Genomic DNA, 27,904 nt, shown 5'->3' on the forward strand with positions numbered 1-27,904 from the left:
TGTTGGCTGTTGTCTACTCATGTGCCAACCCCTCCCACTCCATCCCCTTTTTGAGACTCAGTTCGTATATCCCCTCTTCCAGGAAGCCCTCCCTGACCCCCGAGCTGAGGAGGGTGCCTCCTCTGGGCTTCCCCCTTGGGGTTCCCTCCTCTCAAGTCTGATCCCTATACCTGCGCTTCCCCATCACAGCCCTGACTCTTCTCTATGGCTGTGTGGTGAAGAATTTGCCCCCATATTTGTGCTGGGAACCCTGGAGGTGGGGTCCGGGGTTCTTGTTCGTTCATGGGTCTATCATCTCCTCCGGGTAGCCTTCCCTGGCCCTTTCTCAGGCTGGTTGGGGAACCTGTCTGGGCTCTCATCACGCTCCCGTCTTCCGCCATCCCAGATCTGATCGCTCAGCTTGGGCTTTCTCCATTACATCCCTACTCTGCCCTATGCTTCCGCCATCATCACTCTGAGCTGTTCCTGTCCTGACGCAGGAACCAGTCTGGCGTGGCCACCGCTGGGTCCCCACCATTGTACCGCGATTTATAACCTCAGCGAACGTTGAGTCTAGGAAGAAATAAATCTTTCGCCCTCAAAAGCAGGCTGAGGCGAGGAGGACAGAAAACCACAAGTTTCCAAGAAATGTGTATTTGCCGCCCCCTTCTCCTACCCCGAGGCCCAGCCAAAACGGAAGGTACTCAGACGTCTTCGCCGAGCCCACTGTCAAGGGTGACAAGGGCCGCAGCGCTCAGCCAGGTCCTATTTGGGGAGGAGCTAACGCAAACCCCGCCTCTTCCCCCAGCGCCGGGGCGGTCCCAGGTGCGCCGAGGGCCGGGAGAGGCCGCTCAGGTGCCTGCTCTCTGCGCCTGCGCTCTGCACGCCCCGCCTCGCCAGGTGTGCCCCGCCCCCCGCCCGGCCAGCTACCTTCCGCAGCTGCTTCCAGGCGTCCGCCATTGGCTCTGGCGCCCCCCTGAGCGCTTAGAGGTGTGGCGGGGTTCTGAGCCGGGGGAGAGTCGCTGAGTGTCGCTGGGGACAAAGGCGTGAGTGAGGAGCGGACTGAAGCATCAAGCGCGTAGAAGGCAGAGCGTCCGCACACCAAAGGTCGGAGGAAAGGACTTCCGGAGACTTGGCACCTCGCGGCTCCTCTCTGAGAACGGCCGCACCTGAACACGAAGCCCTCCAGTGCGCGTGCGCAGCAAGGGGCTTCCCGCACCAGATCGCGAGACCCCAACGGCCGACTGCTCGAGGCCTCGCCTGGGCGTCCGGTGGAGCCGGTCATGGCGCAGCTGTGTGGGCCGAGGCAGTGCTGGGCTCTGCTTGCCCTACTGGGAGCGCTGCTCCTCTCCGGGGCCGCGGCGGCCGACGGAGAACCCGGCATCCACGGTGAGGGCCCGGCGGGTGTCCTGGGAGAAAGGGGTGGCCGAGAGGCTGGGGGCGGGGCGCGAGGGGGGCTGGCTCTGGGGGGATATTGGGGTCTGAGCGGGAGAATGGGCGGGGAGGAAATTGGGGGCGACTTGGTGGCGTTCAGGGAGTGTGGTGGAGCCAGCCCTAAGGATTGAGGTTTGGGACCTCTTGACAGTGAGGACGGCGGAGGTGCAAGGGTTAGCAGAGTTTCCTTCGGGTGAGGGCGGAGACGGAGGGTGTTGACCCAGGAGTGGCACTGGCCTGTGCTGTGGCAGGAAGAGGGTGAGGAGCCGCACGGAAAACCAGCCTCTTTCTGGCAGCGGAAAGTTCCATGGCCAAAGAAAGCCCAAGGAAGCCAGGCCAGAGAGGGAGGGGGTGGGATGAGGTGGCCTGGTGGCAGTTTTAGCCTCGAGCCCCCACCTCTTTATTTATTGGACAACAGCCCCCTCAGAAATCTTTCTAGTTAAGTTACAGTCGAGTAGGGGCCCAAGAAGAAAGGTGTTTTCTCAGTGATGTCCAAAGGAAGGAGAAGAAAAGAAGCAAGTGTTGGAGGGGAGAAACTTTGCCAAGGTGTAAGGGTGAGGGCCCTTTGATATAAAAGCTGAGGTTGGATTCTTTGGATTGGACCTTAGAGGTTGGAGGTGGATGAGGTGATTTGAACCTGCACTCTAAGAAGTTTGGCCTGAGAGGTCTTTTTGAACAAGCGTTGTTATAACCTTAACTGCGACAGACAAGCATCAGCGGGTTTTGAAAGGAACTCTCTTGAAAGAAGAATTCATTGATTCAGCAAAACTTACTGAGCCCCTGCTATGTGTCAGGGACGGTGCTGGCACTGATGATAACAGGTGAATCAGATAAGACAGGTTCCTGCATTTACAGAGCTTTTATTCTAGTGGGAGAGACAGTGAGTGAATATTTAAATAAAGAGCACTTGCTACAAGATTAAATTAAGAAATGAACAGGGCAAAGTACACGAGTAGGGTCAGGTGAGATGATGGGGACATAAGGCAAGGTGTCTCTGAGGATGACATTTGAACTCTAACATGAAAGGATATTAATGGCAGCCACAGAAAGATCTTGAGGCTCAGTGTCCAGTTGGAAGTAATGGAGTACAAAGGCCTTGAGGCCAGAACAAGCTTGGTTGTATTCAAGGAAAAGATAGAGCCAGCGCAGCTGGAGCAGGAGTAAGGGAGGGGAAAACTGGAGGAGGATAGGAGGTGGTAGAAGTAGGCAGGAGCCAGGTGGCTTAGGACTTTATAGGCCGGCATATTGAGTGAAGAGAGAGAGAAAGCAGGATATGTGTGCACCAAGTCATTACCTGTAGTAACTTCTGGAGACTGCTTAATTTCCTTATGCCTGAGGCAAAAAAAAAAAGGTGGGGATGCCACAGGCCAGTGGAAAGAGGCTCAGCTCCAGAAGACCAGGAATCAGGAATGCAGGTATTGACCATTCTTGCAATTTGTACCAAAATGTGGCAGGCCTTCTGGACTTTTTCATGTGAAGTAATATGAGGATGTACCTTCCAGTTACCTGACCTGTGACTACATCTGATGCTTACTCTGTGCTCATATGTGATGTTTAATCCTTGATACAACCTGGTGCAGTGATGATGTTACAGGCCTCGTCTAAGGTCAACATACTAGTAATTGACAAAGCTGGATGTGATTGCAGAGGCCTTCTCCGTTCTCACTGGCCTCCCTGACTGCTGCAGCTGTCTGGACCTGCTGACCTTTCAGAAGTACTACTGTCTGGCTGGGTGAACTAATGCCCTCACTTATCTGAAGTTCTGTTTGTTTGAAAGTTTGAACAGCTTAATCTAAGGCAGGAGGCAGTCGTCCCCCCCCCCCCCGCCGCTCCTGATTGCTTCAGTTTTCTCAGAAAGCAGGATTATCAGCTTAGAGTGAGGTGTTTCTTCAGCCACATGCAGCTGCACAGGTACTGCCAGATTAGTATCATGGAGACGGGGAGGTGAGAGAGAATGTGTGTAAGGAACCAATTATAATGGTTGGTCTAGAAATCTCATCTTTGTGAAGATGTGAGGGGGCTGAGGGGCAGTGGAAAGGTAGTAGGGCCAACGGATTGTTGGGGTTGAGGTTCTGAAGGGAATAAACTAGAAAAATAGGATACATGGGCAGTGAGTGAGATGCATGAAATTGAGATTCTGAAGGGGCTGCAGTTATTGAGACAAGGTCTAGATATGATCCTGAGAGGGAGGGGTTGGGGGCAGAACAAGATCACCTGGAAGAGAGAAGGTCGAAGAGGTCTGAATATGGAAATCCCCAAGAATAAGAGCAGCCTGAAAGTCAGTGAGCCCAGAGCTAAAATTATGGAAAAATGAGGAGTAGTGATCTAGGTCAGCAGATAATGTGCAAGGTGGGCTAGTGAATGGTCTACTCTGGTGACATGAGATTCATATGTAGGGGGTTTGGGGAGGGTTGGAGGGAGAATGGCCTGGAAGCAGCACCCAGAAGTAAGGTGACCTACCCACTTGGGGCCACATAAGGCATGTCCTCAGGGGAGAGCCAGATTGCAGAGTATCTGAAGAAACTGAAAAGAAGATTCAGAGAAGAGGAAATGAGAGATTTTGCTGAAGATAGATCATGAATTCCAGAGGGCCTAGGAGTTGAGGGAGGGGAGATGGGGACAAAACATGCTGTGTGGGGGGATAAGGGTTAACTCAAGGATCTGGTGCTTCTTTTAAGCATCATGTGGTCTAAGATTGACAATGTTTGTGAGACTCTAAGTGGGGAGAGCAGGTAGAAAAGGGTGTAGGGAATGTACTGGACACTCAGAGGCCTGGCACACAGTGTCCTGACTCCAAATCTCTGCAAAAGAGGTGGGGGAAAGCTGATCTTGCACCTGGTATTTCTAGTGTTCAGGGAGAGTTCCAGTCTGCAGTGGAAAGTATGCAAAGATTATAAACTGGCCACTCCCAGGAGGTCTCACACAGCCTTTATGTGACATGTACAGTTTCTAGAATAAGGGACTTTTTTGTGTAAAAATTTGGTTTTTGGCTTTGCCTGGAAAATATTAAGATCTGGTTGAACCAGATTAGAACACAGGCCTGTGTTCCTATAGTGGGCTGGAGCCAGTGCCTCTTATGAACAGGACATATACTGCTCCCCGCAGTCTGTGTTTATTCACTTGGCCTGCCTCATTCCTTTCAGTTACCTGTCTGCCCTCTGTATCCATAGGCCTTTGTGTTGCGACCTCCCCTCCACCTTAAGAATATGCTCCATTTAGTAAAAGGAGGTAGATAACACCTAACAGCTCTTTATAAATTGTACAGTACAGTGAGTGTGTGTGTGTGTGTGTTATTGCTGTTAAGGAGGAGAAAACTTTTTATCAGGGAGCCGCAAATGTGCATGATTTTTTTTTTTCTTTATTCCCCAGATGATAAATCTTGGTATTTGGAGGGCCCTGAATGTAATTTTGGTCAATACGAGGCCACATAATGTATTTCCTCTTCAAAATAGAATTTTGAGAATTTGTTTAGGAGTGGTCATTTAAGTGTAGTTCCTACTGCTAATAACTTTGTGCCCGGCATTGTACATAAGAACTTATGTTAATGGTTACTGGGCTCATGGTCAATTGTTGATTGTTCTTGGGAATTTCCACTGGAGGCAAGCATGACAGTATTCGTTCGAGAGCCTCTACTGCACTTTCAAGTGATCTTCAGTTTCCATTAACCTCTTGGGTTAATTACAGCTTCCCCAGAACCTTAACTAAAAGGTGAACTTTCCAGCAAATCTCCAGTAAGCACATTATTATTTTTTCCTTTCTCCCTCCCTCCTTTTTTTTTTTCTCTCTAATAAGCATGTGATTAGTCACCACTCTTTCTTTCCCTTCCTCTTCACCTTCATGAATAGCTGTGACCCTGGTTGTCAAAAATAAGATGACAAAAGAGCTGAAGTGCAGCTGATGTTGATGGTCAGCTGGGGTTCTCCAAAGCAGCATCCGCTGTAGAAGAGGTACTTGTCCTGCCTCCAGGCAAGGCAGTTTGGTTCCAGGATAGTTTGATGTACTTATTCACTGATTAGTCAACAAATATTTTTTGAGCAGCTGCAGATCGCCAGGCACTGTTTTATGCTCTTGAAACAGAGCACTGAACAAAACAGTCCTCCATCCATGGCAGTTATGTTGTAATGAGAGGAAGATAGTACATAAACAAATGAATGTACTCATGTCTGTTGATGAGGACAATGAAGAAAAATACGGTAAGAGTTGGTGCATTTATTACTGAAAACAGGCTTTTGAGGGTCAAATGGTAATAGTCCCTGCAGAACATTGAGGGCCTTACCTTTAGGTCCACTGAGAGATAATGATCCTTTCCCACCAGAAACATTCCTTTGCCTTGGTCAGCATTTGAGGGCTCAGCCTGTGACGGAGAAAGCAAACTTTTCCTCTTTCACTGCCCGCTCCCTTGCCTGTTTCTCATTTTACCCATGACCAGTCATTTGCAACACTGAGCTTCGTTTTAAGATACCTTAAGCAGCTTGGCCAGGCAGCCAGGCTTCTGTTTGCCATGTCCTGAGGCTGACGGGAGGCCAAACAAGGGATGAGTAGCCTGTGATTCGTGGGGGGTGGGGAGAGCCTTGCAGGGGTCACATTGAAATGACTTCAGCAACCCCAGGAGGCCTTGCTCTGCTGTGCACATGACTAATGTGGAATTCACAGATGTCCTGAGAAGCATTAGAATACAGATTATGGTTATCATTATAAGATCTTAGTCACAAATGTCATTTCATTTCATGGGTTGTTTCAGACAAGATCTTTTTGAAATCTCCCTGTGAAGAAATGCTAGAACATGGATGCTTGAGGTCCAGAAACTAATACATTTTTCATTATTGGAAGCCATTTTAGAAATGAGGGCAAGAATTTATTTACGTGTTTTTTTTTTATTATTATTATTATTTACTGAGAGCAAGAATTTAGATGTTGTTTTACACATGTGTTTGAGATGGATCTCACTGTGACTTTTTTTTTTTTTTTTTGGCAGCTGGCCGAAAACAGTTATCTGAACTCATGACCTTGGTGTAACCAGCATCATGTTCTCCCAAGTGAGCTAACTGGCCAACGCTCTCACAGTGATTCTTGACTGGGTCCTGGATCCATGGCTTCAGAAGTCCCTTAATCTGAAGTCCTTAAATTCATATATGATATTTTGTCCATTATATCCCATGGTCTATGTAAGGCATTCTTGGAGGGGTGAAAAAAATATTAGATATTACAGCAGTTTGTGACCTTTCTGTTTTTTTGGTAGCTGGTACAGGGATCAAACCCTGGACTTTGGTGTTATCAGCTCTAACCAAGTGAGCTAACCAGCTAGCCCCAGTTTGTGACTTTTCAAAGGGTCACTCTACATAAATAGATATGTATTAAAATTTCATGGGGCAATTAGGAAAACCTGTCTAAAAAGACTCCTTAGGGTAGTGATAATGAAAAAAGGCTGAAAAGCACTGTTCTGGTGAGAGGGTCCGTTGGCTTTCATCAGTTGCTTAAGATGGTCCATGATTTTCAAAAGGTTAGGAACCCCTCAAGGTGAATTAATAAGCAGACAGTTCCATGAAAGATTTTGAAACTGCTTGTTTCCTTCTAGGTTATTCAGATAGGCTTTTCAGGTTCCAGTTATGGATTGAAGTAAGGGTAGAATTTACAATCCTGTTTTAGTGATGAATATGAAGTGATAGTGGGCAGGAGTGGTGGTTTGCATTGTGCCAATAGTTCATGAAATGTAAACTTTTTTGGGGGGGGGGTGGCTGGTGAGTATTGGGATCCAAACCCTTGACCATTTTGTTACCAGCACCATGCTCTAACCACGTGAGCTAACTGGCCAGCCCTGAAATGTAAACTTTTATATCTAAACATTTAATATCTAAAATACCAAGATTTTTATATCTAAAGCACCAAGATTTTATGAGCCTTATAATTTAAGTTGGATTTGTCATTGCAGATGTTCTTTTCTCATAAATACCTAGGGGCTATTTTAAAGTTTCTGAATTACTTATCCTAATAATGACAACTTCCAGACACCCAAACCTAGAAGAGATGGGCAGTTAGTAGCTTTCTGTACTGGAAACAGAAGCGCTCAGATATGTAGAACCTATGCAGCTAACCAAGCAGATGGATTTATAGATCACCTTAAAATAAGGCTGATTATAAAATAAATATCAACTTTGGAATTTGGCGTGGTAGAATTAAAATAGCCCTGAGTACCTCCCTGGTATTCGGTACCTCTTCACTCACACAAAACTTTAAAAAATTCTTTCATTCCTTGGAGAAAAGATATTTGAAGTCTAAATGAGTATCCAAAGTATAGTTTTTCTTATTTTTCTCCAGTCCTTCCCTTAGGCTTTTTGCCTCTGAACGCTTCATCTCATGATCATTTAGTGTTGCAGGACTTTGATCTGTGTTGTGATGGTTTTCCATTGTTTTACTCTGGGTGAAGATAAGGGATCAAGTCATTTCAGGAATTGCAAATGGCTGCATCACAGAAAAACAAAGGAAAGGAGTGACAATTAGATCATCTGTTGGGCTTGAGGGTGTACTTTTTGGCTTTCTGTATCCCTATGTCCTATCAATCACCATGTTTGGTTGGATTTACAAGTGAAACGTGCCATCCTTTATCTTCATTCTCACTGTCTCTATATTATTGGTCCAGTCTTCAAAAAATACAATATCTACTATTTGTTAAAAGCTTTGTGCCTAATATTATCTTAAACACTTATAATGGATTAAAATCTTCACAACACTCTCTTGATACTAGTACTGTGTGTCAGAGAAGAATCTCTCATTTGCATTGCTTTTAAGAAGCGAATCAGTTGGTTAGAGCCAGTTGGTTAGAGCGGGGTGCCGATAACACTGAGGTCCAGGGTTTGATCCCTGCACCGGCCAGCCCTCTCCACCCCACCAAAATTTATCTTGATGGGGCCTGTGGAGAGAGAAAGCTGACTGGGTCTGTTTTATTATTCACAAGTGAATTCAAGTTACAACAAGCATTTCCCAAATGATTATCAAGATGGCCTCAAGATTAGTGGTGCATTCCACCTCTGGAAACTTAAGTCTGAAGGGAGGTCACAAAAGCCTGTTTTTGTTAACAGGCTTGCCAAAAACCACTTTTATACTAACTAGATCCAGAACAGGTATAAATCACATGCAGACAGGCCTTCATTTTGACTTGGGCTGAGGTATATTTATAATGCCCTCAAGATAGTTATCTTGTTAACATTCCCAGCCTTTCACCCTAACCCAAAGGGACATGATGCTTCCATAATCAGAACTTTGCCTTATCTTCCTAAACCTCTAAAATCTGCATAATTTAAAAAAATTAACCAGACCTAAATTAGAGAATATGGGGCTTGCTGAATCAAAGAATATAGGGCTGAAGCACGGTTTGCCCACTACCCTGAGCACTGTGCCATGACCACTGTCGTCTGTGTGAGAGGAAAATATGCTAGAACCACAGGAGAATGGCTTGATAGACCTGCCAAATTATGAACATGTGGAAGATGAAACTTCTTCCTGTCCCACCTCCAGCCTTTTCAGATTGTGAAGGAGCTGAACCTGATAAAGAGTCAGGGAGTAGAGCGCCTATCCCTTTACCTCCAAAGAGAACAGTTAAAAGGAATATACCCCAAGCTGGATGCTCAGAGATTAATTTCAGAGAGAGGGCTTCCAGCCTCGAGGCATGTGTTTGGTAAGGCAAAATTCAAAGGTAAAGGTGATGAGGCTGAAGACTTGAACATGTTAATCAGACACGTGGAGCACTGGGCACATAGGATATTCCCTAAACTACAATTTAAGGATTTTATTGACAGAGTTGAATACCTGGGAAATAAAAAGGAAGTTCAGACACGTTTAATACGGATTCAACTTGATCTCCTTATTTTACATGAAGATTTTGTTAGCAATAATGATGAACTAGGGGAAAATGATGACCATGATACAACTGCTACTGAATTAAGATCCCTTTTTGAGGGGCCGGCCCGTGGCTCACTCGGGAGAGTGCGGTGCTGATAACACCAAGGCCCCGGGTTCGGATCCCATATACGGATGGCCGGTTCGCTCACTGGGTGAGCGTGGTGCTGACCACACCAAGTCAAGGGTTAAGATCCCCTTACCGGTCATCTTTAGAAAAAAAAAAAAAAAAAAAAAAAAGATCCCTTTTTGACAAACTTATCTGAAAGTGACAAGTTTACTTCTGAGTCAAGTAGAAGCATAACAGAAGAGCAACAACAAAGAATTGAGAGAAATAAACAACTGGCCTTGGAAAGAAGGCAGGCAAAGCTACTGAGTAATAGTCCTTATGAAATGACATGTTAATGAATAAACCCAGGGCACCCACAGTTGAAGAGATTAATACTCATGAGGATCAAAAGGAGTCTAATGGATTAAACAAAGACATTGTAGACAATCCACATAAAGCCACTCTTGACAATATTGTAAAGGAAGAGGAGGAATTAAAATTAGAGGAAACACAGCTGGACCAGTCCTTTTACAATGTGTAATAGTAACTTTATGCTTCATCCAGAAATATTACTGAGGTTAGATAGGCTTCCACTAAGAGAAAATGTGTATATTAATTTGCTATCCTACAGGTTTGGGATTACTGCATATTTTGCTTACTTTGAGTGAAAATCCTTAGGTTGTAAAACTTTTGCAGATTGCCATTTAAAATCTGGTATTTATTTATAATTATGCTTGTCACTTATTAACTTTGGTTAAATCTATTCTCTTAGTGTTTATTTTTATATAGATTTGACTTCATACAGTGGTTAGTAATTAATAAGCAGCTTCTGCTGCTAGTGTGCCATTGAATGCCTTGTTTTCACTAAATTGGGTGATGTTTAAAATGTAAATATATATTGAATATTAATGTCGCTTTTAAAATTTTAGATTAATGTTTAATGATTGCATATGCTTCAGGAAAGTGGAAACAGTATAGTTCATTGCCCAGTTCAATTACATAATGATGTCCATTTTTAAAAAGACGTAATAATAAAAGTTATCTTGCAAACTATAAAAAAAAAGAAAAAGGGTATGGGCTTATTCATTTTGTTGCATGTATTATTGTTCCATGCTGTGAATGAGGAAATAAGCATAGAGTAAGGTTTGGAAAACTGCCCGAGGTAACACAGCTAGCTAGTAAGAGGCCTTCAGGGATTCATGCACTCATAGGTCCTTTACTGGAATAATTACCCAGGCGGTAGGCTCTCTCCTCTAGTCTGTCTTACACGCTTTTGCCAAATGAGTCTTCCTTATTATGTCACTCCCCTATACCAAACACTTTGGTCATGTCCTTTGTATCTTGTGTGGCTTACAAGCCCTTTGAATTTAGGGTATGATTATAATATTTTACCTTGCATAATTTTTATTTTTTTCTGTCCAAGGTAGTCTTGTGGCTCTAGCTTAATTGCAGCCCCCTACAGGGCAAGGACCACATCCCCAGTCAGTAGGCCAAGCTTACCCTAGACAATTCCAATTTATGCTACCATATATCCCACGGTAACTATTAATTTTTTTGTTTTGTTTTATTTGGCAGCTGGCCAGTAAGGTACTTGAACTTGGTGTTACAGGGCTGTGCTCTACCCAACTGAGCCAACTAGCCAGTCCCTAGAACAGCTCCTTTCATTCTGAAAATTGTTCAAACAACAAATTGTGTGGTCACCCTACTTAAATTATAATAGCTGTTCACCAGACATTTGTTGCTTAGTATTTGCTCAAGATACTAGGGAAGTTAGTAAATTCAATTTTTTTTTTTTAAAGATGACCAGTAAGGGGATCTTAACCCTTGACTTGTTGTTGTCAGCACCGTGCTCACCCAGTGAGCTAACTGGCCATTCCTATATGGGATCCAAACCTGGGGCCTTGGTGTTATCAGCACCACACTCTCCCGAGTGAGCCACGGGCCGGCCCAGTAAATTCAATTTTATTTACCATGTAGTTTTATTTTTTAATTTATCTTTTAGTTTTTTAACTGAAGAATTTAAGCAAACAAAAAGGACCATAATTCACTGCCCAGATAAAATCACTGTTGGCCCTTAAAAAAAAAAAAAAAAAAAAAAGTAATGTATTCACAAGATTAGAATACTGAAACTACTAAATGATACAGATGAGAAAGAAAAACTGCTATGCATGTGTGGGGTCAGGGAGTTTATGAGAGATCTGCACCCTCCTCTAAATTTTGTTGTAAACCTTAAAAGGAAAAATTATGTAAAAGCTTTTCTCCTGCCTCTAGTCCCTTTCCCTAAAGGTAGATTCGCACATGTGTCTAAATTACAAGTTTGAAAAGAGATCATAATATGTCAATCATTCTTTTGCCCTTTTAGTCTTAGACATTTTTCTATACTGGGTTGTACATAGTCGCTTATTTTTAACAGTTCTGAGTATTCCCTTGTGTGGATGTCTCATAAATTATTTAGCCAGCACAAACAAGATGTTTTAGTGGTGAATTTTCAGCTGTTGTAGGTCTGTGAACACCAAGCCCTTTGTGGATGTGGTTATAGTTGCTCCTGTTTTTTGAAATTCTTGAGTTAGATGACTATTCAGAGTTTTTTCTTTTCTTTTTGCTTTTTGTTACTAAGGAGTGGCCTATAGCCCGTCCTTCTTTTCTGTGTAAAGTAGAGGTGTTACAACACCAAAATCAAGGGTTTGGATCCCCTTACTGGCCAGCCACCAAAAAAAAAAAAAAAAAAAAAAAAAGTATAAAATAGGATTTTTACGTATCTAAGGATTATTGTAGGAAATCATTTCCCCTTGGCCATTACCCTTAGAATTCTTTGTAGCTTTATTGAACAATAGTGGTTTTTAGTGATAGAAAGGTGTGCTGCAGCATTTTAGCAAAGTATGAAACTGAAGAATGCTTGGCCAATGTCATTACAAGGAATGTGAACCCTAGGAGTCTTTGTGATGGGTTCTGGCCAAACGTGTGAGACTTGTTCTGGGATGATGGGGGTGGAAAATCTGAACAGTGTTTTTATAAACATCCTCTGAAGAAGTAATTGGCAAACTACAGCTTGTGACAACACCTGTATATAGCCTGTGTGCTAAATATGCTTTTTACCTTTTTTTTTTTTTGGTGGCTGGCCAGTGCAGGGATCCAACCCTGGACCTTGGTGTTATCTGCACCACGCTATAACCAGCTGAGCTAACCGGCCAGCCCTACATTTTTTAATGGTCAAAAAAAAACGAAAGAATATTTCGTGACCTGAAAATTATATGAAACTAAATTTTAGTGTTCATAAGTAAAGTTTTATTGGAACACAGCCATGCTCATTCATTTACATATTGTCTATAGCTGCTTTTATGCTGAGTTAACAGCATGCTTGCAACAGAGACCATGGTACCCACAAAACCTAAAATAAAGGCAGTCCTCATTTTGCAGGGTTTTTGAAATGCACGAATTCCATTTACCACAGTTTCATTAAATAACTCCACGTCCCCAGCAACGCGGTTCAAATTTCAGTTACCACGGTATATTAATGGTGAGCACTTGAGTAAAGTACAAGCAAGCTTCAGCTACTGGCTTTCCAGTCCACAGGTCACTATGTGTATTACATGGATGCTTAGTGGTCGGAGTCTCACAGTGCTTGGTCCCTGCATGTCTTTTAGTTCATATACACACAGCAAAGCATGTAGTTGTGTTGTTTCCTTGTTTCCCAGTGATAAATCTATGTGACAGTTTACAAAACTGGATAATAGATAGAGGGAATTAGCTAAAAAAGGCTAAACTGCAGCAAAGAGAAGTGGTAATGCTGGAAGTGAAATTGCAATTGAGCATAAATGGAGTGATAAAAGAACTAGCTAACTGTGGGAATGTGTTGATACTACCGCCATTTGAGGGAGTGGATATGCAGCCAGAGGTTGGTGTTTGGTGGAGGAAGGCCCATGCTTATCGACTGAAATGAGAAAGGTGGTTGTGACTTTTCTGGATGATATCCCAGAGGAAGTAATGCTGGCAAACACCTCTACAGAAATGCAACTCTGAGCAATTTTGTGACATTGAAAGAGCAAAGGATAAAATGTTGGAGGCAGATAAAGTCTAGAAAAGAGTATGGAAACTGCTAGAAAAGGTGTAGAAATGATGATTGCTCCATGTTGCAGCTTTATGCCATGAGAGGTCCGCAGCACTGTTTACACTACTCTTGGTAATTTTTTGTTTGTTTGTTTTTTGGTGACTGGCTGGTATAGGGATTGAACCCCGGATCTTGGTGTTATCAGCACCATGCTCTAACCAACTGAGCTAATTGGCCAGCCCTTGTTTTACAATTTTTTTCATTACTCTGTACATTTTTTTGTTTGTTTTTAGTCTGTACATTTTTAACCAGTGTTTTTAATATTTTGACAAAAATTTTTAAATGTCATGGAACAGTCATCATTTTTCCCATTGATTGTAAGATTGCTTTGCATGATCCCACACTATCATACAAGGCAACTACCATCTATATTATACTCTTTGGCCCCTTATAGAAAAAGTTTGCTGACACTTGCTCTAGAGAAAGCAGATGGGCAGGAGGAGGACCATTTAATGAGTGGCTTCAGGTTTGTGAGATGATTCAGGGTTTTCCTGTCATGCATATGGTGAAGTAAGAAGACCATGTGCTTCAGTTTATAGCACTCATGGGAGTAAAAAGTGTAAGGACTGTAACCCTAGGAAATTTACATTTGCTTTTGTTTTAAAAGTAATCTGGGGGCTGGCTGGTTAGTAGAGTTGGTTAGACCATGGTGCTGATAACACCAAGGTCCGGGGCTTAATCCCTGTACTAACTAGCCTCAAGAAAAAAAAAAACAAAAGTAAACTTATTCTGAATGAATACAAAACATGGGTAAAAGAAGACACCAAGTTCAAGGTGGTTGTTAATTTGGGGGATAGAGAGCAAGTGGAATTGAATACAAAGAGTTTCAGCTCTATCCATAATATTTTAGTCCTTTAAAATGTTAGAATTTGATAAAGCTGAGAAGTGGATACACCAGAGTTATGGTATTTTCTGTACTTCTTAGCATATTTGAAATATTCCATGAAAATAAACATACTTTGCAAAGTAGTCACAGCTGCAGTTGTGCATTTGTGAAGAATGACTAGGTACTATCTTCTTAAGCCTGTAAGATTAAATTAGATTTGTAGTGCCTGGGAACCTGAAATTTCTGTAATGTCCTTGGTTAGAAGGTGACAGCAGATCATTCTACCTGACTCCATAGAGTGAAATTGTCTGAGCTATTGGCTGGTTGTCTTGGTTAAAGATCTAGTGATTTCAGAACCTTCACAACTAGAAAACCCAGTTTTCCATGACATCATTCACAAGGACCAGTCTGTTTTGCAATTTTGCAGTAGCTAATGTTCAAAATGCCTGCCAGGATTTTGTAACTGAGATTCATATTTCAGATAATATGATTTTTAACCATTTCTGGTGCTTTTCCAAGAGAATGTTACTGTTTCCCAAAGGCAGGGATTCCATTTTTACTTAGGTATTCTGGAGTGCATCCAAATTTGGTTCCCTTCAGCTTTTTTGTGGTTTTTTTAATCTGCATTTTGAAAACATATAGAATGTACTTAATTTTGCACTAGCATTTGTGAGCATACAAGTAGGACTTGAGACATATTTTTCATTATTTTTGTCCCAATACCATAAGACGAATATATGTATATATTATTTTGTCATTTTTAAATAGTAATATGAGTTGCTCATATTAAGGAATAAGTTCTCAAAAATGTGTGCAACCAAATCCCCTCAGCCTTAGCCAGTTCCTTTGGTATGGTGCCTTTGTGACCCTGTCATTGAGTGTGACTGAGAACAGAGGCCCGGCAGAGGGCCTGGCCTTGGTGAGCCCTCAGGTTGTGATAAACACCCTGAGGAATGTTTTGGCTTTTCGGCAACTTCAGTTCTGTGTTTTTCCCATGCCTGTTGATATAGTGGCTCTTTCCTTCTGTTGGTCTGAGGGGTGGTTATGTTAGTGCTGGGGCTGTCCAATCAGACCACTGTGACTCTAGATCCCAGCTCTGCTGCTTGCCTGGCTTCAACCACCATGAGCCTCAGTGTCCTCACTTGTAAAGTGGAGGTGTTATTACGTGATTCACAGTTGTTTTATTATTATTATTATTATTATTATTTTGATCGGTAAGGGGATCGCAACCCTTGGCTTGGCGCCGTCCGCGCCACGCTCAGCTAGTGAGTGCACAGGTCATCCCTATATAGGATCTGAACCCGCAGCCTCAGCGCTATCAGCACCGCACTCTCCCAAGTGAGCCACGGGGCTGGCCCCCACAGTTTTATTATTTTAATGTGCCTGGCATAATAATGCTTGGTGAGCAGTAAATGTGGTGTTAAAAAATAAGCAATGCTCTGCATTTTGGTTCATTTTGATCTTAAGCTAAATCTGCCATAGGACTTCAGCCAAATTAATCTGCTACTTAGAACTTTTTTACTCTAATCAGAGCTGTGTAAAAAAGATATTAGTTTTTTCCTTTTTATTATAAGAATTTCAAATATACACAAAGTAGTGAAAATAGTTTTATGGACCCTCATGTACCATACATCATGCACCTTCAACAATTATTAGTATTCTGTCTTTCCAGATATACTGTTTTTAATTTTTTAATTTTTTAAAAGATGATTGGTAAGGGGATCTTAACCCTTGACTTGGTGTTGTCAGCACCACGCTCTCCCAAGTGAGCTAACCGGCCATCCCTATGTAGGGATCCAAACCGTGGCCTTGGTGTTATCGGCACCACACTTTCCCAAATGAGCCACGGGCTGGCCCTTATTTTTTTATTTTTAAAATTCTTATTATTTAAAAAATTTTTTGGCAACTGGCCTGAAGGAGGCATACTGTGTTTTTAGTCTAAGTTTTTTCTTAATAAAAAGACATTTTACAAACAAAACTAAAAAAAGGAGAAAAAAAAACATTTATAAATTCTACTGGGACAACAGTGAAGTCCTTCATTTCTCTCCTACCTCACCAAAGGAACCAGAAAATAAGGCTGCTTTCTGAAACTTAAACTATGAAATCAATGTGATAATTCAGAGCATATGTGAGCAACTGTCTAGACACAGAATGGCTTCCCAGGCCTGCAGGACTTGTAATGAAGGTACCAGCACACATAAAGAAAGAGGATTTTAGTCCAGAAGAGGCAGTGGTCAGCAGTGGCAGCCAGGAAAGGAAGTGTCTCAGAGGCAGACCTTGACCATGCTCTTGAAGCGCTATCCTGAGCTGTCTACTGTGAGTGTCTGGTCTTCCTGATATCTCCCAACTATGAGAAGGTTCCTGGGTATCATGCAAGTAACCTGCTACATTTAAGCCTGCTTTCTGAGGTGGTATACTGGTTATCATAAACATCCAACCTGCTTGACAGTTGATTATCTCATTGTAAATTGATCACCTGGTGTCCTGGTTTTATGTACCATTTCCTGTGCTTTGTTAGCTTGGATCAGCATCCCTGTGTCTCATCAGCACCAGGGCAGTGATAAGAGTGTGTGTCTGAGAAAAGGGCCAGAGTCTGGGTAGTGTTGAATTTACCAGGGTAACTGCCATTATCCTCAGATAGGCTTTTTTCTTCTTCCTCTTCCTCTTTACACACCCGCAGCCTTCTATACTTAGCATGTATCTGGCAACCTGGCTTACCGGGGGTCACCCTGCTTCATTCTCTGGTGTGGTGTCTCGTGGTTCCCCCCTGGCTGCCTTGAGCTTTGTTGGGCCCTCCCCCAGGATTTTAGGTTTTTGTTTTAATTGATGTACCTTTTTTTGATGGGGGTGGGGAGATGGCAGCTGGCCCATACAGGGATTGAATCCTGGACCTTGGTGTTATCAGTATTATGCTCTAACCAACTGAGATAACTGTCCAGCCCTTTTTTAATTAAAATATAATTCACATACCATACAGTTCACCCAATTGTACGATGTACAGTCTCTCAATTTTTTTTTTTTTAATAAAAAGGCTGTACCTGAAACTGCTCAGGAAGCAAAGACACAAAGCAGCCAGCGTGACCGATCGCCAGGGCTCTCAGCTTGGCAGGGCATTGTCTAGGCTTTTGACACCCTCTGTAGCAGTTGGATGTTCCCTGCCTTGATTTTGTTTTCAGTTTTGGATCATAACTGGATCCTCTTCATCTTGTCTTGCTGATAGTAGTGCTGCCTCTGGCATTTGACAGCCATATGGGTTGGGCAAAATGATACACCAGAGGACTTCTCTGCTCTGTTTTCCTTGTGCCTTGTTGATGGTATATGTTTTGTGACCTTTGGCTTATTGTCAAAAATACCAGCTCTAGGTGTATACCCAGCTGGTTTGGTTGGTGTGTTAGTGACTAAAGGTGATTCTATTTTTTAAAAAATCCACATACCATAAAATCACTCATTTTTAGGTATACCATCCAAGGATTTTTAGTACATTTTACAGAGTTGTGCAACTATCACCACAATCAGTTTTAGGACATTTCCATCATCTGCCAAAGATCCCTGTGCCCACTTGCAGTCACTCCCCATCCCCACCCCTGGTACCAGGCAACCAGTAATCTACTTCCTTTCTTTACTGATTTCCCTTTTTTGGACATATTGTATGATTTCATTCATATGAAATGTCTGGATGGGGTGCTTTTTAAACAGGTGATGTAGTTGATGGTTGCCTTCAAATGATGGAGAATTTCCTGCCTCAGAAAATTCTCTTTTCTAACACCAAAAGTCAAGGGTTTGAACTCCCATACTGGCCAGCAGACCAAAAAAAAAAAAAGAGAGAGAGAATATGCCTTTTCTTCTGTGCTAGTCACCTGTGATTTATTGGTGTGTGTGGGAGTTCCTTGGGGTGTTTGTTTTACACAGTAGCAGTCTTTTTTGGTCCATGGATTGGTGTTTTTGTGGAACATCCAGTCTCATGCCCATCACTTGATAGGCTTTGGAAACACAACAGAAGCCCAAATCCTGCCCTCTGTGCTTTCAACAATCATCCCCAGTTGGCGAAATAAACCTAACAAGCATGAAAACAACTAGAGAGGAGTAAATGACAACATATAAACAAGTATTTGGCCCTGAAATGCTTTTATTTGAGGCATATTTTTTGAGTACCTTGTGCCAGGCACCATGCAGATTGGAAGCCTGTAGGCGGAGCAGGCAGAGATCAATGGAGGCCAGGGTGTAGGGGTGGTACAGGGCATGTGGAATCACATGTTGAGGGAATATCCTTCTGAGTCCTCCAGGAGAAAGGCTCATTTTGGTGCAGGTGGTGCCTCTAACACTTGTTTCTCTCTCCCTTCTAAAGAGAGGGTGCTGACCTCTAGCCTTTTTTGAGCAAATGTATCTGGCCAGAATTTTGTAACATTGTTTTGTTTCCCAATTTTTAGAATGGGGCCAGATTTGGGGGCCCTTTGAGACCCAGACCCATCTTGATGTGCTCAGGTGAGAGCCATTACAAGCGCTGGAGCAAGGGTGTAACCTGAGTTGCCTTTGGAGCTGGGTGGGAGAGTGGGATAGAGTTAGGAAGCTTCTTTCTGAGGGTGGCTCTTGGGGTGATTTGAGTGTGGAGTGGCCTGCCCAGTGAGGAGTGGACAGGAAAGATTAGGAAAGGTACATGTGAGGGGCACTGAGGGTTCTGACTGCACACTTCCCTCCCGATCTCACTTCTCCAACCTTGACCTTTCAGTGCTAAGCTCCCTTTGGCCTGGTGGGATTGGAGCAACATCCAGAAGGGTCCTGGAGTCTGGTTTCTTGCCTTTAAAAGTACTGTTTCTGTACTGAGCATGCATGTCTTTGATAATGAGGGCAGGGACAAAATCAACACACAACTGAAATATAGTTGGGTGGGTTGGTAGCTTTGTTGTTAGGTGACATGTTTCTTTCCTATTCAGGGAAGGAATCACTAAGTTGACCTGATGACAACCAGGGCTTTGGAAACAGCTCACAGAGGAACTGGGCTGGAACTTAAGGCTCTGGTTCTCCTGCTGGAGATCTGGAAAATTGTGGGCCTCGTCCTACAGGTACGTGTGTGTCCTTTGCTGCAAGGATTGCCCTGCCAAGCTAAGTGGGTTCTGCTTTGTGTTTCAGACTTTTGCCGAGTTTCAAAGGTGGTGGGAAGATGCCGGGCCTCCATCCTTAGGTGGTGGTATAATGTTACTGATGGATCCTGCCAGCAGTTTGTGTATGGAGGCTGTGAAGGAAATGACAATAATTACCAGAGCAAGGAGGAGTGTCTTGAGAAATGTGCTGGTGTCACAGGTAAGATAGTGGTAGTTTGGGAAATTTTACTTTTTAGAGACAATTTATTAATTGATGCCTTCTGCTCTTCACTGGTTCTTCACAGCAGAATCTGGGGGATGTTTTTTTAAAAAGCAAAAGAAACAGATACAGTGCGAAGGTCCTGGCGGTTGCACAGTGGTTTCACAGCAGTAGCCTCCCTTCTTTTCCCAGAAAGGGGAGACTAGGTGGCTGGGGGAGGGGGCAGTGTGACCTTATCTTCTACCCAGCTTCATTTCTCTCACTTCTGAGTGTAGGTTTTACACCAGGCGTGGGAGGAAGTAGCCTTCCCCTTCTTGAGCAGAGGCCTTCCAATCTGCTTAGACAAGGCTGTCCTCTTTGCTCCCTTGGCATTTGGGTTATTTTTACTTCTGGGACAAATGACTTAACTAGCTCACCCAACCAAGTTATGGGTCCAGTTAAAACTGGAACATACATACTGGAATCTGTTCTTCTCCCAGCCCTCACCTGCAAGGGGCTCTGTGAAATCAAGATAATGTTGGCCCTGACAACCTCACAGTTTAAATAAAAACCTAGATCCCCCAACAGTGCATCCTGGCTCTGAGCCAAGCCATGAAGGGATCTTTGGGAGCTGATGGCAGTGAGACCCTTTGGGGCCTGATCCATCCCAAGTGTTCCAGAGATCTGAGGGTTTGGCCCTTGAAATCTTTTAAAGATTTTCAGTGGCACTTTCTCTAACATTGGAATGTGACTTCATGCATCTTTTCTTGATGGCTTGGCACTGACGCTGTGACTCTAAATGATGATTCTGTGCTGGGATGTGCTATTGCCCCCAAATACTCATTGCACACTGTCAACCTTTGAGCCCAGCCTGTGTCCCCATGTCACCTAACTAACTGGCTGTCATCTCTTTTGGCTTTGAGCTGTGCATTCAGAGATGAGATAAACTTATTAAGGTTGTGTGTGAAGAGGGGAAAACAAGACAACAGTGAGTGGCCTTGGCTGTGACCTCAGGTATAAAACCCAGTGCCTGAACACACAAGCCCAGCAGTGACTGTGAGCACCTTGAGGAGCATTTCGTTTATCTCTGTGTGCTTGGTGCTCTGCAGACACTCAGCAAGTGTTTGGACAGCCGAGGTGGCTGGGTATTGTTTTTAGATCATATAGGCCAGTCCCTTACCTTTTGGGGGTAACTGGCTACCTCACCAGATGGTGACTGAGAGGAAGATCATTGTATTTTTCCATTGACAGCTATGATTTGGTGTGGGAGTTGGAATGGGGGAGATATTTTTTGCTACCTTTTTTGTGCTATCCCAGTCAAGAGTTGACTATAAGGGCCGGCCCGGGGATCACTTGGGAGAGTGTGGTGCTGAAAACACCAAGGCCAAGGGTTCGGATCCCCTTACCAGTCATCTTTAAAAAAAAAAAATAGTTGACTATAGCAAATGTGCTTGTCTGCTCTGGTTACTCCTTATCTTGTCAGGAAGAGAGCTGAAGTATGGAACACAAGCAGCAGGCAGAGCCGTTAAGACAAGATGTCACTACGAGGGGACATGGGGTGTTGTGTTTTGCTGGGAAAAGGCAGATCAGTTGTCTCTGTAGAGGTGGCCCAGAGTCTGGCCCCAGTCTTGAGGGCCCAGAAAGCTCATTTGTTAGAATCTGATTGTGGATCCAATGTGTGTCTCTTGAGGCGCCCTCCTGTGAGTCTGTAAAGAGAGCTAAAAACTGCCAGAGCCACTACTAGTCCCTAGAGTCTTTTGCCAGCATATTCCCTCCCAGGCAGGTAAGCTCTGTGGGAAGCTGAAGGAGAATTCCAGTTTATTAATTCATGATGAGAACCAGAACCACCCAGGGGACCAAACACTCACGGCCCTGTGCCTACGCCTTCAGTCTACATACGCAAGCCTCTTAGCCAAGTTGCCGGAAGATTGCTTGATAAAGAGAGGCAGAACAAGGGGAGCTGGTTTGTGAAGTGACTGTTTAATGACATCAAGGTAGGCCAGCCCCTGGCCTCTCCTAAGACCAGTGGGGAAGCAAAGGACCCAGGGTCCCATCCCTCATAGACTGGATAGCCTCTCCACCCCACCCACTTAACTTTTGTGTGTGGGGAATAAAACATACATGACATAAAATTTACTACTTTAACCATTTTTAAGTGTATAGTTCAGTGGCATTAAGTACATTTACACTGTGCACCCTCTTAACTTTTTAGTTTTCTAGATGAGAATGATTTTTTTAAAAGATTATTTGGCCATGGAAGTCATTCTTTTTTTTTTTTTTTTTTTTTTTTTGGCAGCTGGCTGGTACAGGGATTAAACCCTGTACTTTAATGTTATCAGCACCATGCTCTAACCAACTGAGCTAACCAGGCAGACCTCATTCTGTCTTTTTAAAGTCATTTTGCATGTTTTTTCTTTGATTCCCTGCAAGTTGATCTTAAAGCTTAATCTTCAAAGGGCAATTTCGGTTCCTTATTTGCAAGTCGTAGTGGGCTTGTTGTGGTCTAGCATGCGCACAAAGTCCCATGTAAAGTAGAATTGGGGGTTGTCCAGTTAGCTCAGTTGGTTAGAGCTTGGTTTTATAACACCAAGGTCAAGGGTTCAGAGCTCCATGCTGGCCAACCACCATCAAAAAAAAGAAGAAATGGGAGTTGCTGTGAGAGACATACAGTACCTGCTGAGATCCTCACAACTGCTCAGAGACGCAGCTCATTTTTTTTTCTCCCCTCTCGGCAGTCTTTGAGGTGTACTTTCTCACTTTGTTGTTTGTTTGTCCCCTTGCAGAGAATTCCATTGATGATCTGGTCACCAGCAGGAACGGAGCAGATACCTCTGCACCAAGCGGTAGGTTCTTAAAAAGACACAGGATAGAATGAGGGCCACCCAGATGGGTAATTGTGAAAGGACACTTGTAATTTGGAAATTGTAAAGGGCTTCTACCTTCTGGTTCTTTTTACTCAGAATTGATAAACAGAGGGGCTTTGCTTCTGGCCAACATCCTTACATTGGGGAGTTCACCTTGTGCAGCTGATAAGAGGGCCAAGGGATTCTTTTTTTTTTTTTTGGTCGTTTTTTCGTGACCAGCACTCAGCCAGTGAGTGCACCGGCCAGTCCTATATAGGATCCGAACCCGCGGCGGGAGCATCGCCACGCTGCCAGCGCAGCACTCAACCAAGTGCGCCACAGGCTCGGCCCAGGGCCAAGGGATTCTATAGTGCTTCCTGGCTGGCCCCAGCCTCCTTTTGGAGGACAGGGGATTGAGGAGGCTGCTGCTCATGTGGTCAGGCCCCTTGCTCTCTGGGCTTCAGCCTGCTATGCTGGCTCTACTTCCCCAACCCTCTCTGCCTGTTTTACCTCCTTTACTGCTCCCTATTGTCATTGCCGTCTCCCTCTGTCCACTGCCACCCCCTCCACCCTACCCCCCCCATTCCACTGCATTCCTTGATCTCGAGCTTTGTGTTAGCTTGCTTTGTAGTGCTAACAGCAGCTGCCCTATTCCTCTTTATGCTTAAAGGACTCTGCATCAGGAGCCTGGGGTGAGTGGTCCCAATGCACTAGCAGGTAGCAAACATACCTTAAGGGGCCAGATTGGCTTTCCCAAAGACCAGTCCCCAGGCAGTGGACTCAGCTGGGCAAGTAAGACCTGCCAGAGGGAGGGACTCAGACTCTGCCCCCTCTCTGTTGGAGGACGGGACTCTCCAGGCAGCCAGTGCCTGTGCACTGGTTGTGATGGCTGCTAGGGGCCAATTGGCTGGCTTGCAGAATGCCAGAGAATTAGGCTAGAGCCCCTTTCCAGTTTTGCTAGGCCAGGAATCCTGTGACTCTCTTGACATTGCTTTGCTAGTTGTTGCTTTGTCTGGCTTTGCTGCTTTTTCCCTAGCTGGCTTCTCCAGGGACATCTGGAGCCCTAAAGCACCAGTATTATAACTGGTTTCCATCCTATTCAGAAGAAAATTTCCCCAAGAGAGTGACGGGCCTCCTCACTGTGTCAGAAAGTGTTTGTTCATACCTTCTGATGGAAGATGTGTGAAGACCATTTTCCTCATTACACCAGAAACTAGCTGGGATTGGTTTCCATAGTGGCCCCTGAGATGGTGGGAGGGCCTCCCAGTCCAGCATTCATTCAGCGTGTGCTTCAAAGCCCATTAGAACTGGGAGGTGGCATGGCAGAGTTGCCCCCAGCAGGGGCTCCACACCCTTTCTTAAAGGTACCAGCATGTCTGCATTCCCTCAGTGGGCCCTTTTAGACTCAGCCTCAGGTAGGCCACATGTCCTGTGTCCATCCCAGATTCCCTGACACAGATGTTTGTGTTTCAGTTCCCAGAAGGAAGGACTCTGATGACGTCTCCAGCGATATTTTCAACTATGAAGGTATAACTTAAAAAATTTTATATATGGGTCAACGTGTTTTTATCTTAGTTGGCAATTGAGACACACTTGTGGATTTCCACAAAGTAAATTGTAGTGTAGGACTCCCCACCTTCCCAGGTGGTAGCACTCTGGGGTCAGGGTCAGAGATAACAGGCCTCATGTGGATGCCCCAGACCAGCAGGAAAGCAGCATGTTCCAGCAGGAGAGGTGTTGCCTTGGAGAGGCAGCACAGTGTGCAGTTCTGGAATTTACCCTGCCACTGTGCCTCTTTCTCACTTTGTGGCTGTGAGCAAGGTACTGTACCTCTGCCTCAGAGTTCCTGTTTATAAAATGAGGATCCCAGGGTAGATCTGGTAGAGACTGAGTCAGTACATGTAAAATGCCCAGAACAGCACCTGGCATGGACTAATCTCCAAGTTAACACAGTCTTGGCTGTAAAGAAGATGTCTGAAAATGTGGAGCAGAGGGTCAAGTGGGCTTTACTGGCCTTGTCTGTAATTGACAAGTTTCTTCACCAGGGAGACATTTTCCTATTAGCTGGTAGCTGTATGTCTACTCAGGAGCATTCTAGCTCAGTTCTCCCTTCCCTGGGCCCTGCTAACTTGTGTTCCTTGGGCTGTCTTATTTCCAGAATATTGCATCGCCAAGGCAGTCACCGGGCCTTGCCGTGCAGCCTTCCCACGCTGGTACTTTGATGCCGAGAAGAACTCCTGTGACTATTTCATCTACGGAGGGTGCCGGGGCAATAAAAACAGCTACCTCTCCAAGGAGGCATGCATGCAGCGCTGCTTTGGTGAGTCTGCCTGAGTCTTACATCCGAGGGACAAGTGGTAGGTGGATGAGCCTTCCCTCAGAGGACTCCATTCCATCGCCCCATCCCTAAAATGAGAGATTTGGAAGTGCTGTCATTTGGACCCTACCAGGGTGGTGAGGCCCAAAATCCTCAGAAGAGCCAGAAGAAGTCCCTCAGAAAAAGCTCCTGTGAAGGCCTTGAGGCTGAGGGGGGGTCCTCTGTTGGTGGCAGCTCTGTGGTGTGGGGGAGGAATGTGAGCTGACCTCTCAGCGTTGTGTGTTCTCTTCTTATCCAGGCAAGCAGATGTATCCAGTCCTGCCCCCTGGCACTAAAGGTAAACAGCGTCCTGTCCTCCTCCACCTGCCTGCTCTCTGCCTGCCACCTTCCTTTCTTGACTAAGCTCAGCTCTCTCCAGCTGTGTTTTTGCAGGCTCATGTTGTCTTGGATACATTATCCTTCATTATAAACATCTTTTTGGTAGAAAGCTGTGTTTCTACACTAGAATAGTGAGGCAGCTTGAAACATGTGGTAGATGTTTGTCTCACTGTACAGTGTGTACCAGTGGGGCTGGGAGTGAGTCAGTAACTCATGAGGCAGTCTCTGCCTCAGCAGCCAGCGGATGACTGGGGTGCAAGTTCTTACTCTTATGCATGTGGAGATCTCTGCACACAGGCCTGAGGCTGACCCAAAGTTTGGGGGTACTTTACTGCCACGGAGTATGAAAAGTCAGTCATAGGTGACAGGATCGAGGGCCATGTGAGCCCCAGACCAGCGCTGTTTTCCCCAAGCAGTCTGGTCTGATTGGGAGGCCGGGTGTCCTCTCACTTTTGTTTCTGAGGCTGAGTTGTGGATGATGTTGGCATAGAGACCTGCCACACTGGTTTGGCCTGTTTCTTGACCTGTGTCCCTGTTCAAGAGCCACGACTTGGCCTGGGAGTCTGCTGTGTTCTAGAAACTGGAACCTGGTTTGCCAGGGGTGGAGCTGGAGAGGCAGTTTGCAGTTCTGGAGCCAAGTGGTGGTGGGGGGCAGGGTGGGGGACAATGGGCTGCCAGGTAGCTGCCACAGGCAGTGACATTGCTTAGATGGAGCCCTACCTGAAAAAAAAGTATCTTAACTGGCCAGTGGGACTGCAGTGGGGGCAACGCTGTTCAATTTACCTGGGCAGTTAGGAGCACGAGGGTCCTCACCCAGCACTGCTCCAAATACACATTTGCCTCTAGCCTGACTTCATTCCACAGGCAGCTACCTCAGCCCCCCCAGCCACCTGCAGGGTCACATCTTTTTCTATTGTTGGTCAGGGTGTGTTTGTGAATACACAGCCTTCGGGGTTTTATGTTTACACAGCCAAGGCTAAGTAGTTTTTACACCCCTGTATGCAATTTTGTCATGGGACTTCTGTACAGGTTGCCCCTGAGAAGCAGCAGGGGGACACAGAATTTGAAGATGGGTTTTATTCAAAAAGAAGGAACACAAATAGCCATTCTGTTGGTGTGCACGTAGTGTGGCACCTCCGTTTTTCAGGGTATTTCCTTGGTGAGTTCTCTGGAAGGCTGTCAGTTCTCTCCAACTGCGGGTCTCCAAACCCTTCTCGGTTGGGCAGGTGGTGTCTGGTCCTCACTCTAAGCTCACTTGGACTCACTGTGTCCTTGGTGAGCCTCTGTGCTGCCCTGCCTGGCTGCACCCTTCCTTGCCTCACTGGTCCTGAACCTCTCTCTCCTCTCCAGTGGTGGTCCTGGCAGGGCTGTTCGTGATGGTCCTGATCCTCTTCCTGGGAGCCTCTGTGGTCTGCCTGATCCGGGTGGCACGAAGGAACCAGGAGCGGGCCCTTCGCACTGTCTGGAGCTCTGCAGATGACAAGGAGCAGCTGGTGAAGAACACATACGTCCTATAAATGCCCTGTCACCAGGAGAACCGGGAAAGGGAGGGGAGAACGTGTGTGTGCTTTTTTAAAAGAGTGATTGATTTGTATTTGTGAGATCATTAGGGTTTTGGTCTGTTTTGTTAACTCCAGAAGGTAAGAAGGCTGCTTTCTGGTCTCACCAGGGTGAGTTTGCTTTGGGAATTCTCTTGGGGAAGGGCTGTGTTTGACATTGCTAATGGTCTGGTAGCAGCCCAGAGTTGTGTCCTTGTTGATTTACTTTTTTCCTCTTGGTATAGTTTTCTTTGCTTATGTTGAATCCCATTGCCTCCTTTCCCATCAGAAAAATGATGTTATAATAGTTTCCATTGTTTGATTGATTCATGTTTTTTTTTGTAAGCAAGCAGAAAAAAAAGGTTTTTTTTTTTATTAGGATTCTGAAAGGAAGAAGGTAAAATGTACAAGTTTAATAAAAAGGGCTTTCCCTTTTAAAATAAATTTCAGTATGAGCTTTCTTTCTTCATGGGACTGATAATTTAAACTCTGCCAAAATTATCACAGGATGCTATGTGAGATGTCCCATTCTACAGATCCCTTAAAATAGTGTCTTACAGATCTTTGTGAATACAAAACACAGTATGAAATAAATTTTACATTACTGAGTGTCCATAAAGTTTCACCAAACAACACTTAGCTTTACCACCTGTGGTGAACTGATATTTTCTTCTTCTTTTTCACTTTTTAAAAATTCTGGCCACAACCCACTGAACTGATTTTTATGACTCTCTATGGACTGAAACCCACACCTTGGAACACTGCTTTTTATTTTTATTTATTTTTAAAGATGACCAGTAAGGGGATCTTAACCCTTGACTTGGTGTTGTCAGCACCATGCTCTCCTTTTTTTTTTTTTTTTTTTTTTTTGTCTTTTTCTTGACCGGCACTCAGCCAGTGAGTGCACCGGCCATACCTATATAGGATCCGAACCGCAGTGGGAGCGTCGCCGCGCTCCCAGCGCCGCACCCTCCCGAGTGCGCCATGGGCTGGGCCCTTTTTTTTTTTTTTTTTTTTTTTTTTGAGCAACATGCTCTCCTAAGTGAGCTAACTGGCCATCCCTATATAGGGATCTGAACCCGTGGCCTTGGTGCTATCAGCACCAAACTCTCCTAAGTGAGCCACTGGCCGGCCCGGAACACTGCTTTTGAGGGCACAGAAGGGTGGCATAAGGATGCATGCTGTCCAGGGAAGACCAAGACCTTCCTGGGATTGGTGTGTTTTTAACTGAAGTCACTTTGGCATTCATGATTTTTATCTCT

General features: G+C 44.7%; 1 protein-coding gene and 1 pseudogene across 1 annotated transcript; both read left to right on the plus strand.

Annotated features, from left to right (window-relative positions):
* Positions 1 to 816: 816 nt before the first annotated feature.
* Positions 817 to 27,044, plus strand: SPINT2 (serine peptidase inhibitor, Kunitz type 2). The gene is made up of 7 exons (XM_063112328.1): positions 817 to 1,368; positions 19,417 to 19,587; positions 22,350 to 22,409; positions 23,883 to 23,936; positions 24,568 to 24,729; positions 25,025 to 25,063; positions 26,455 to 27,044. Exons 1-7 carry the CDS (start codon positions 1,263 to 1,265, stop codon positions 26,619 to 26,621), a joined length of 759 nt encoding a protein of 252 aa, XP_062968398.1. The 5' UTR covers positions 817 to 1,262; the 3' UTR covers positions 26,622 to 27,044.
* LOC134386928 (TIMELESS-interacting protein-like) lies at positions 8,840 to 9,941 on the plus strand (annotated as a pseudogene).
* Positions 27,045 to 27,904: the final 860 nt, after the last annotated feature.

The sequence above is a fragment of the Cynocephalus volans genome, chromosome 10, assembly GCF_027409185.1.
Source record: "Cynocephalus volans isolate mCynVol1 chromosome 10, mCynVol1.pri, whole genome shotgun sequence".
NCBI lineage: Eukaryota > Metazoa > Chordata > Mammalia > Dermoptera > Cynocephalidae > Cynocephalus > Cynocephalus volans.